Genomic DNA, 12886 nt, shown 5'->3' with positions numbered 1-12886 from the left:
GGGAGAGGCCACATCTATTCATGCTAAGTAATCTCATTGAATTGGAAATCTTAGCCTCCCAGTTAAGTAATCTCATTCAATTTTGAATTGAATTGAAGTCCCAAGCCTCAGATGGCTAATAAAAGGCAACTCTGAACCTTGAATCTTTGCAGAAGTCTTAACAGGATCTTGCCTACTGCTGAAGATTTTTTTCTTCACAGTGTTAACCCAGCTTTGCTATGTTCCTGGCAGGACCTTGCCTACTGAGAAGGCTGTCTTCCTAGCAAGCCATCTTCTCAGTGTAAATAAATCACATTCTTTGCCACAAACCTTGTGCCTATATTCATTAGGGTTTTGAAATCTTTCACAAAACCTGTCACAGTCCAAGGAGATCCCATTGCTGTTAGGGGATCTCTTACTCTTCAATTCTCACACCTCATCAGTATCACAGTCAGATATGCATTTAATAAAATTCACTTCAGTAGTGTATAAGATTGACTAGAGAAGCAAAAAGACCAATTGGGAGGCTGTTACAATAACCAAGGCAGGAGATAATGAGGGCTTGAAGTAAGTTGGTAGCTGCATAAATAAAAATAAGTCAAATGCAAAAGATGTGGTAGGATAGAAAAGGCAATATTTGGTCACTGAATATATATTTAAGGTGAAGGAGAATGAGAAGTCCAGGATAATGCCAAAGAAACAGACTTCTGAGACTGGAAGGAAGTTTGCTTTCAATAGAAATAGCAAAGTTTTGAAGAAGGGGTTGGGGGTTTGCGGAGAAAAATCACGAATTAAGTTTTGAACTTAAATTTTAAAGTTTTTTTTTAATTTAATTTTAGAGATTTAAATGTCTCCATGATCTCTCATTTGAAATGTCCTATTGTTAAATGGTAATATAGGGCTGAAGCTCAGGAGATAACCTGAGACTGGAGATTACAGAGGTAGATAGATAGGTGGATGGATGGATAAATGGGTAGACAGATAGATTGATAAAGAGATATCAGTGAATTATTTACATAAAACTGACAGTAAATTTATCAACTCCCATAAGCTTACCTAAGAGAGAGTACAGAGGAAGAAGAGGGTTTGGTCATAGGAACTTAGAGTATGAATGATGGCTTTGCAAAAGAGCAGTCGAAATTACTTAGAGCATTATAGCTGTCTTCAAGAATTTAAAGCGTTTAGTGTGATTAGGATACTGGGTTTAAATTACAGAGAATAAGATTTAGGTCCTATGACAAAAAAACCTGTCTTACAGCAATCACAACTATTCATATGTGAGTGAGATGGACTACCTTGGAAAGAAGTAGATTCTTTTCTGGAAGTCTTTAAGCAATGGTTAAATGTCCACTTGTGGATTCTTTTTCTTGTCAAATTAAACTTATTTTTCATTCTCAAATTTTCTCTCTTTCCTCATTCTTCCCCCTCCCATTGAGAAGGCAAGAAATACAATATCTGTTATATAAATGAAGCCATGCAAAACATTCCTGCATTAGCTACAATTTAAAAAGAAAAGGAAGAAAATAAGAGAGAGAAAAATAAGAGCGAGACAGAGAGAGAAAGAAGGAAGGAAAGAAGGAACTGAGAAAAGAAGAAAGAAGGAAGAAAACTAGAAAAATATGCTTTAGTCTATACTCTAAAATCATCATTTCTATCTGGAGCTAGATAGCATTTTTCATCATGGAATTAGGGTAAACAATTGCATTGATCAGAGATACTAAGTCTTTTAAAGTTAATTATCTTTACAATTTTGTTATTACTGTGAAAATTGTTCATTTTATATCAATTCATATAAAACCTCCCAGATTTCTTGGAAACCACCCTTTTCAACAGTTCTTACAATACCACAATATTCAGTACCACTTGTGGGGATTATTTTCCTGGCACTAACTGCAATAAATGATCTCTGAAGTTCCTTTGAGATTTTATGATCTTTCTCATCTCTTCTGTCCACATTCTGCTTTCTGTATCAGAGTTCTTTCTTCTAGTTCAGTTTTAAATTATAAGAGTTAATTTACTGAATAGAGCATTCCATTTATGTTTAATCCTCAATCCCAAAAAAATATCATTTCTTCTTGGTCCTCTTATCCATTTATGTAACCAATTTTCAACTGGAGATTTTCCCTTTCCTCTACCAATCTGATCTTCATAATCAACATAATATATACTGTATACCCAAAATAACCAAGGAATCAAAGTTCTTTCCTCTTTCCCTTATGTTCCCCACCACTCTCACCTCAGTACTATCTCAGAAATTCAGAAATGAAAGGAACCTCAGACAGCATCTAATATAGCCTATACTTGCTCAGGAATCTCCTCAACAGTATCACCACTCATGTCTTCACTTGAGGATTCTTAGTAAGGGAGCATCCACTACCTTCCAGGCCAACACCATTCTACTCTGAGATAGCTCCAATTAGAAAGTAATGAATGTTTTGGTTACATTGAAATGATATGCCTCTCTAGAAATACCAAAATCTTAGTCCTTCCTTCTAGACTTAAGCAAAAATAAAAGTAATGTCTATCTCTTCCATGTGACAAATACACAAAAGACAATTATCATATTTCCTTAAAAGATTCTGTTCTTTAATCAAGCCATTCTCCAATTGATAAATGGTCAAAGGATATGAACAATTTTCAGATGATGAAATTGAAACCACTTCTACCCATATGAAAAGGTGTTCCAAATAATTATTTATCAGAGAAATACAAATTAAGACAACTCTGAGATACCATTACACACCTCTCAGATTGGCTAAGATGACAGGAAAAGACAGTGAATAATGTTGGAGGGGATGTGGGGGATGTGGGGAAAGGGACACCGATGCATTGTTGGTAGAGTTGTGAACAGATCTAACCATTTTGGAGAGCAGTTTGGAACTATGCTCAAAAATTTGTCAAACTCTGCATATTCTTTGATCCAGCAGTGTTATTATTGGGCTTATATCCTAAAGAGATATAAAAGAAGGGAAAGTGACCTATATGTGCAAAAATGTTTGTGGCAGCCCTTTTTGTAGTGGCTAGAAAATGGAAATTGAACGGTTGCCCATCAATTGGAGATTGGCTCAGTAAATTGTGGTATATGAATGTTATTTAATATAATTGTTCTGTAAGAAATGACCAGCAGGATGAATACAGAGAGGCTTGGAGAGACTTACATCAACTGATGCTGAGTGAAATGAGCAGAACCAGAAGATCACTATACACTTCAACAACAATATTATATGAGGATCAATTCTGATGAAAGTGGCTTTCTTCAACAATGACAGGATCCAAATCAGTTCTAATTGATCTGTAATGAATAGAACCAGCTACACCCAGAGAAAGAACACTGGGAAATGAGTGTGGTTCACAACATATCATTTTTCATTCTTTCTGTTATTGTTTGCTTGCATTTTTGTTTTCCTTCCCAGATTATTTTTATCTTTTTTGTAAGTCCGATTTTTCTTGTGAAGCAAGACAACTGTATAAATATGTATACACATATTGTATTTAACATATACTTTAACATATTTAACAAGTATGGGACTACCTGCCATCTAGGGGAGGTGGTGGAGGGAAGGAGGGGAAAAGTTGGAACAGAAGTTTTTGCAAGGGTCAATGTTGGAAAATTATCCATGTATTTGTTTTGTCAATAAAAAGCTATAATAAAAAAAAGATTAAAAAAATATTGTGTTCTTCACATTCTACATATTACAACAAAATGTTTATGGAAGTACCTTTTGTGGAAGCAAAGTAATAGAAATAAAGTATATACTAATCAACTGGAGGAATACATAAATTATGCTAAATGTAATATAACGTTGCATTATATACAGCAAAAAATGATGAATGTAATAAATACAGAAAAACAGATAAAGATTTACATGATCTTACACAGTGTATAGTAAGCAGTAAGTACAATGGATTAAATAATGTAAATGCAAAGGACAACTACAAAACAATAAAAAGTGAATGGTGAAAAATTACTAAGAACAAGTACACATGGCCCCAAAAAAGAGAGATGAGAAGAAACTCTTTCTTTTCTCCATGCCCCATCTACCCTTTTTGCAAAGGTGAAAGTTTCATAGGATTTGGAATATTGCTTATATTTTCAAACATTTTTGAGGTAAAGATTAATTTTGCATACTATTTACTTTTCCTCTTTTTTTTCTTAAAAGTATAATTTGTGATAAGGATTAGCTCTTTTGGAAGAGAGAAGAGAAAGAATGTAGGAAAATTATGGTGATGTTTGAAAAAAAAAAAAACCCTGAAAGATATCAATAAAAAGATATTTAAAATTTTTAAATAAACATTCTTTTTGTCAGATGAAACTAATATCTGGGAAATGGAAATAATATCTATCCTGCCCTTCTTTAGGGGATTCTTTCCCATAGCTTGCTCTGTTCCCCAACACATCCTCAGAATCAAACAATCTAAAGGACTATCTAAGGAATTCTGACCTCCAGGGATAATACTCAGTAAGCTTGTCTTTCACCAGCCACACCTCTTAAAGGGCTTTTACATTTCTGAATGACTCAAATTGTCAAATTGTTAATTTTTTCCTCATATCAAACCTAATCCCTTCAGGTACTTCTCCTAATTGGGCTGTCTGGGCCCAAGTGGATTCAATAAATATATTTTAAGTGCTTAGTATAGCATGCTACATGCTAGGAATCCAAAGATCATTTAAAAAAGGGTAAATGGTTCATTTCCTCAAGAAAACATTCTACTATAAATTTCATCTTTCCTCAACAAAACCTTTTAAAAATTTGAAGACCACCATCATGTTTTCCTACTCTCCCCAATCACTCTTCTTTTTTTCAGGATTTAATATCAGCATTTTTTTCCTAATCAATTTTCATAAGCTATGGTCTCAATAGTAAATAATACAAGATCTTTATCCTCAAGAAATTTACATTCTGCGCCTAAATAATGCACATACAACCAAAACTATGCTACAAAATAGAATGTGATAAATGCTAAAATATTACTACAAAATATATATTAAAGAGTTTAGGGAGGAATGCAATATCTGGAATACCATAAATGTTTAATAAATGTTTGTTAATTGATTGACTGATATATAACTAAGGGGCATCTCAGAAGGCTTTTTTATAGATGAAGTAGTAGAATGAATGCTATGTGGAAATTCTAACAGCCAGAGAAGTTGGGAAAATCAAGTCAAAGAAAAGAAGTCAGATACGGCATCTAGAGAGTTCCAGGCATATCAACCAGTCAACCAAGGAGAGTTTATTAACACCTAACAAGTACCAGTAATTATGCTAAGCAAGCACCAGAAATACAAGTACAGAGAATGAAATAATCCTTATGTACAAGGAACTTGCATCATAAGGGATATAAAACTTAAATCATATATATACACACACACACACACACATACATATATACATACATATATATGTATATATATAATTTACGGCCTAATATAAAGTGAACAAATATAAATAAATACAAAAATATAATAATATAAGATAGTTTGAGGGAAAGGGCACAGTATTTGGAGGGAAGAGGAGTCATGCAGAAAATAATATTTGCTCTAGAGCATAACATTATATGTTGGGAGTAGAGATTGGGGGTAGAAAAAAAACAAGTCTAATGCCTTTTCTATAAAATATTCCTTCAAGTACTTGAAGACAATCATCAAAACTGTCCTCTGTCCCCAAGTCTTCTGTTCTTCAGACTAATCATCTCCAGTTCCTTCCAATTTTCATGGTAGGATACCAAGACTCCATCATCTTTATCATCCTCTTCTAGACAATTTCTAGTTATTAATGTCCTCTCTAAAACATCACACTCAAAATCATTCAATACTCTAGGCAAAGTCTCAAGGTAGAGTAGAATAAGAATATTATCTCCCTAGTTCTAGAATTACCTTTTAATTTTTTGTTTTGGTTGGGATTTATTATTTCAAAGAGAGGGAAATTCTCCCATCATCAAACTCATCTGAAATTTTCAGTCTTTAGTTCCCTGGGATATTTAGTGATTTGCCCTAAGTCAAAGAGCTAGGGTTAGAAACAGGACTTAAACCCAAATTTTCTGGTTTCAAACTCTAATCTTGAATTAAATCACTGAACTTCTCAAGATACTGTGACACTCTTGATACAGCTCAAGATCACAAAATCTTTTTTGCCTGCTACATCACATTATTGGCTCATATAGAGATTATAGTTGATTAAAACTCCCAGTTTGTTTTTCCCCTAGATGTCTAAATACTTTTAACCTATCTTAACTTTATAGGAAGTTGATTTTTTTTAAGCTCAAGTATGACTTTATATTTGTCCTTATTAAATTTCCATTTCAGATTTGGCTCAGTGCTCTAATTTGATATTTTGGGCTCAAATTCAAATTCTGGGTCAAACACTTGGTATATATTCTTTTGACAAGTTGTGACATTTCTAAGAATAATTTTCTTCATCTTCGAAATGGGAACAATGTTGTTTTTACTACATAATTCACATGATTGTTTTATACAAAGTACTTTTTAAAATGATATACAAATTTCTATATATTACTTACAAAATACAGCAGCAAGAGATAGAAAGATAAATTCCATTTAAAATAACTATAGACAAAATAAAATATTTGGGTGTCTACCTGCCAAGACAAACCCAGGAACTATATGAACACAATTATAAAACACTTCTCACACAAATAAAATGTGATAAACAACTGGAAAAATATTATGGGTAATCCGAGCTAATAAAATAAAAACGACAATTCTACCTAAATTGGTGTACTTGTTCAATGCCATACCGAACTGCCAAAATTTTATTTTACAGAGCTAGAAAAAAATAATAACAAAATTAATATGGAAGGACAAAAGGTTGAGAATATCAAGGGAAAAAGTAATGAAAAAAAATATAAAGAATGGTGGCCTAGCAGTCCTAGAGTTTTACTATTATAAAGCAGCAGTCATCAAAACCATTTGGTACTGTATAAAAAATAGACTTGTGAATCAGTGGAATAGGTTAGATACACATGACACAATAATCAATAGTATTTGATAAACCCTCAAACTCCAGTTTTGGGATAAGAATTCACTATTTCACAAAAATTGCTGGGAAAACTGGAAAATAATGTCAGAAACTTAGCATATACCTACACCTCACACCCAATAACAAAATAAGGTCAAATTGTATATATTATTCAGGCATAAAGAGTGATACCATAAGCAAATTAGGACATCAACAGATAATTTACCTGTCAGATCTTTGGAGAAGGGAGATATTTATAACCAAAGAACTAGAGAACATTATGAAATGCAAAATGGACAACTTGGATTACACTAAATTAAAAAGTTTTTGCACAAACAAAATCAACACAATTTTAAAAGCAAAGTACAAAGCTGAGAAAAAAATGTTTACACCCAATGTTTCTGATAAATGTCTCATTTCTAAAACATATAAAGAAATGTGTCAAATTTATAAGAATCCAAGCCATTCTCCAACTGATACATGGTCAAAGGATATGAACAATTTACTGAGGATGAAATTAAAGCCATCTATAGTCACATAAAAAATTTCTCTAAGTCACTATTGATTAGAGAAATGCAAATTAAAACAACTCTGAAGTACCACCTTACATCTCTCAGATTGCCTAAGATGACAGAAAAAGATCATGATAAATGTTGGAGGGGATGTGGGAAAACTGGTACACTAATGCATTGTTGGTGGAGTTGTGAAATGATTCAATCATTATAGAGAACAATCTGGAACTATGTTCAAAGGGCTATAAAACTGTGCATACTCTTTGACCCAGCAGTGCCATTAGTGGGTCTGTATCACAAGGAAATCATAAAGAAGGGAAAAGGACCCACATGTACAAAATGTATGTAGCAGCTCTTTTGGGGATGGCAAAGAATTGGAAAATGAGTAGATGACCATCAGTTGGGAAAAGAGTAAGTGTGAATCATAAAGGTAATGGAATATTATTGTTCTATAAAAAATTATGAACAAGTTGATTTTAGAAAAGCCTGGAAAGATTTATATGAACTGATGCTGAGCGAAACAAGCAGAACCAGGAATACACTGTACACAGTAACAGCAAGAATGTGAGATAATCCACTATGAAAGACTTGGTTCTTCTTAGAGGTTCAGTAATCCAAGGCAATCCCATTAAACTTTGAAAACGCCTTCTGCATCCAGAAAAAGAACTATGGAGACTAAATGTAAATCAACACATGCTATGTTCACTTCACACATGCTATGTTCATTTCTTTTTTCTGTATTTTTTCCCTCTCATTGTATTTTCTTTTCTTCTGATTTTTCTATCCCAATATGATTCATAAATAAAATTTTTAAAAGTTAATATATATGTATAACCAGAAAAACCCAAAAAGTAATTCTTTAAATAAATTTTAAAAAATAAAGTGCTGTACAAATGTAAAGAACCATCAAAATTTACTGAGCATACATTTTCATTTTACTCTCATTTTGATTCTCTAATCCCATGCTTCAACTCAGCTCTCAGCCAAAAACAAATTCAGTCTCTCATACCAAGAACTTTGTCAAGATCACAAGGCAATTTTCACCATTAAGACCTCCAATTTGATAATTCTTCGTTCCATTGCCAGTTTCACTTATACCCAGTGAAACTACTTTGACTTCAATGATCCTCAGTTTAACTCTTGTGAATTTATCTTGACTATGGCATGTCTTATCTTGCAAACTTCCATGCTAAGTACTCTTATTGATTCTCCAAATACCTTTGACTCTCCAACCTTCTATTGAGTTTCCACTCTCATCAAAACCAATGTCTACACTGGTGGTTGGAAAAAGATCCTGAAACATGAAGACCTATTCTGCTTCAAATGTATCCAGTATGAATGTGACACTAATGTGTTTGGCCTTTATTCTTAAAGCAATGAAGATTGCAGGCAGGTGAAATGACCTATGCTTTAGAAAAATTAATCTGTTTCTGCAGGATGACTGGAGGAAATATTCAATGTAAGAAAATCAGCTAGGAAGCTATTACAATAGTTCAGGAAAAGTTCATGGGATACTTAATTAAGAAGGTAGCAGTGACAATGACCAGGGTGGGACAGATGTTAAAGGTGTACCTAAAGAAGAAGCTGCAGAAGTTGGAAATTGATTGGTTATGAGGGAGAACTGAAGATGACTTCCTAGGTTTGGAGCTGGAATAACTAAGAGGAGGATGACATTGACAGAGATAGGGGAAGTCTTGAAAGGAGAAAAGCTGCGTTGTTTACTTTTGGACATAATGAGTTTGAAAGTGTTAATAGGATAAGCATATGCACAGATGTAGGTCTGGAATTTAAAAGTTAGTTCACCACTGGATAGGAGCCCTGTAATATTGAAACCATGAGAGTCCACGCAATTGTCAAAACCAAGTTTTCCTCTTAAACCTCTTCTTCTGACTGAATACTTCCCTATGAAATGGTACTTGGGTTTATGTAACATTTTCCTCAAAAGATTTATATTGATTTAGCACTCTTACTTCCATTAAGGTTCTAAGAGCTTAAGCAAAGATAAACTAAGTGCTGGAAAAAGAGGCTGGAGATCTAGTTCAGTTAAGGAAACTGAAACCAACTTCTATGACCACAAATTGCAAGCCAGAAGGTTGTTGGGCCACCTCTAAGTCCAACCTCTCCTTTATGTTAAAGATGAGGAAAATGCAGCACAGGTGGGTTACATGACTTCTGAGGTAACACACGGAAATAGACACACACACGCGACTTAAGTGTCAGCGCTGACATTCGAACCCAGCCCCATGGGGTCAGAGGCCGCACCAAACTGACCCTTCTGCATCCATCTCCCTCCTTTTCTCTCCTCAGTCTAGAAGAAAATAAAAAAAAAAATCTCTCCCTTCTCCAGAGGAGTCAAAGGGGCACCTAGCCCCGCCTCTTGTCATGGCGCCCCCTGCTGTCACACCCAGCCAAGCCACAAGGACCCTCTTCCCCCACCCCCCTCCCACTTCTCGGTCAAGGCTTAGAGCCCAGCCCCGCCTCCCTAGGGGCGGGAGCCACCGGCGGTGGCGGGCTGGGATGGAGCTGGCGGAGAATAGGAGGACAGAGTTAGGGGCCGGGATGGCGGGGGTGGGGGTGGTAATAATGATGGCTACTGAGCCTCCCGGAGGGCTGGCGTGGAGGGGGAAAGTCCACAGCCCACGGGAGAGGAAAGGCTGAGGAGGCTCAGAAAGAGCCGGGACACCTGGCTCTGGCTGCAGCTGTCCCCATGGGAGATGGTCCCTGCCCGGTTCCAGCCGTTGCCAGCTACCTCCCCTCCCCCGGGGGGCCGGAGCCCCGCGGCCGCGACGGAGCGCGCACTGACCTGAAAGTGCAGCGCCATCTTCCCGAGAAGCGGCGCCCGCCCGACCCGGAGAGCAGACGGAGGCGGGGCACGGAACAGGGGGAGGGACACGGAGCAGGAGGCGGGGCGTGGCCGGGCCCGGAGAGAATGAGAGGTTATGAGAGCAGGGTGGAGGCGGGGCGAAGGAAGAAGGCTGGGGCGGCTCCGGCGGGACCCAGAGACAGAGCGGGGGCGGGGGCGCAAGGGGGCGAGGGGTGAAGGGTGGGGAAAAAAGGGCCGGATGGATCTGGCTGGAAATGCGCCGGGAGCGGGGCCGCCTCGAGGACTCTTGGGCCAGATCTGTCCCTCTGCGGCCGCAGGACGGCGCTCTCGTGCAGCGCTGGGGGTAGCCTGGGATTCTTGACTCCGCCAGCTGCCGGAGACCGTGGTGGGGACCCACCGCCCTAACCCCAGCTTCCGGTCACCCTGCCTACTGGGGCTTCATTGTCCTCCCTGATTGGCATCCCCTGGTTTCTTTCAGCGTTCTTGACCTTATTTGTATTTTGGACCCCTTCTTCCGCAGTCTGAGGAGGCCCTTGGGCCCTCTCTCAGAAACGGGCATTTAAATGCACAACATAAAACTCAGGATTACAAAAGGAGCCAATCAGAGCGATGTTCGGTCAGATATATATATATATATATATATATATATATATATATATATATATATATATATATATATATATATATATATATATATATATATATATATATATATATATATATATATATATATATATATAATTATCTCAGCTCCCACCCCAGTTAAACCCTCCTGGTTTTCTGCCCTTATTCCGCTTACCGCCTCGTCCCCTTTCTCCCCCACCCCCGAATAAGCACGGAATCTGGAGCAACAAAGGCAAAGTCCGTCTTGTCAGGAAAGATGATTTGACAATTAAAACCATTTGCTTTTTCAAAAGAGGAATGATTTCCTTGGGAACCTCTGATGCTCTGACTTCGCGCTTATCTGGTGGCCACAGTCAGAGGGTATGAAGAAGGGCATTCTGAATCAGGCAAAGATTGGACCGGAATCCTTTGAAGTCAGTTCTGGGATGTCGAAATGTCAACCATCATTTCAAAATTGAGCGCCCTTTCCAGAACCTATTCCCTTGCTACCCTACCCCCCCACCTCAACACGATCCCTCAGCCGTAACTGACCCCAGGGACCGACATGGCCTAGCATCCATGCCCGGACCCAAGATGCTGTCCGGTGCTGCCCTGCCCTAATGGCGCCTCTGTAAAACCAATCAATCTCAGTGGCCAGGCCCCTCACTGAACACTGAGCTTTTCAGGGCCCTCAGAAAGGAAGATTTGGCTTTATTTTGTTTTTCTCTTTTAAAAAACTTGAGCACCTTCTTTAGGTTTTGTCCCACAAAAAAGTGAACCTGATTCAAAAATCTTCTTAGTGATTAATAATATTTCATATGGAATTATGTCACTACAGTGGTTTAAATTAATTCAGAGATTAGAAAAGATGCTTCAGGACTTTGAATAATTCATTCTTGTTATAAAACTCAATTAAAGGTTGGACTTTCTGAGCCCTTAGGAATGACAAAATTATTTTCATTTCTGGCAACCATCCATTAAAAAAAAAAAAAGCATATGGCTCATTGGACTCAGAAGTCTTGGGGGGAGGGGGACATTCAGAGGTTCGGATTTGTTTGTTGGGTTCTATGTGACCTTAGTCAAGGCACCTAACTTCTCTGAATATTTGTAAGATTGGGGAGAAAGGAGGATATATTAATTAAATCATTCAAAGAATTTTGTAGACAATACAAATGGGTACAAATTATTTTGCCATGATATATGTTATATTAAATACTTTTGTGAAATCAGTGGAATGACAATTTTAATCAAGATTTGATTATCCAAGGCTTGATCCAGTTCATGGTGTTTATCATCTAATTAAACTTTCCCCATCTTTGCACCTTCTCAAACTCTGAGGATTTTAGAGGTGCTAATGAATTAGTTGTTTCTGAAGGGCAAAATTTTCTATTTGGGGCAAGATAAAGCAAAATGTTCATTCTACTATGTCTGCTGCATATATTTGGAGTACAAAAAATCCTGTATTAGCATATTTGGCTGTGTTCCTGAATATAACAGAATCTTGAATTTTTATTTACATATTGCAATAGTAGTAGGATTATAATATTTAGTTTTAAGAGTCCAGCAGAGGGCAGATTGGGGAGAGCTCTTGCCATTTCAGGAACATAATTATTATTGAACTTATTCTTTCAATCACTTACATATCTTAATATGTTTTGAAATTTGAAATATAGAAGGTACATGGATGAATGTTAGTATTGCCTGTCCTCCAACACAATAAAAAATTAAATCATTTGATTTATTCATTTAAATGACATACATCGTTTACATATTACTTCTCTCCAAATTGTAATGAACATTTATTGATTGTTAAAGTAGCAATTCTTTAGTATGAAGTCATGAATGATTATAACTGCAGCTATAGGAAAGTTACACACTTGCTATGCTAACTACAAAAAAAATTCAATATGAATAATATGAGAAAGAAAGTTCTCTCCTAATATCTCACCCCTAATGAGGTGGAAGTGACCCTTAGATCTAAAATCTATGAT

At 36.7% G+C, this 12886-nt stretch overlaps 1 protein-coding gene across 1 annotated transcript in view; it reads right to left on the bottom strand.

Moving 5' to 3' along the window:
* RANBP17 (RAN binding protein 17) overlaps nt 1-10332 on the bottom strand; it is a 328697-nt gene extending 318365 nt beyond the window's left edge. Inside the window, exon 1 of the mRNA XM_074292053.1 lies at nt 10272-10332. Within this exon, the coding sequence (XP_074148154.1) occupies nt 10272-10289 (18 nt within the window). The 5' untranslated portion in view covers nt 10290-10332. The remainder of the gene's footprint in view (nt 1-10271) is intronic.
* Nucleotides 10333-12886: the final 2554 nt, after the last annotated feature.

This window comes from Sminthopsis crassicaudata, chromosome 2 (genome assembly GCF_048593235.1).
Source record: "Sminthopsis crassicaudata isolate SCR6 chromosome 2, ASM4859323v1, whole genome shotgun sequence".
NCBI lineage: Eukaryota > Metazoa > Chordata > Mammalia > Dasyuromorphia > Dasyuridae > Sminthopsis > Sminthopsis crassicaudata.
Note: the sequence above shows the minus strand (reverse complement) of the source record. Positions and strands in the feature narration are given on the sequence as shown.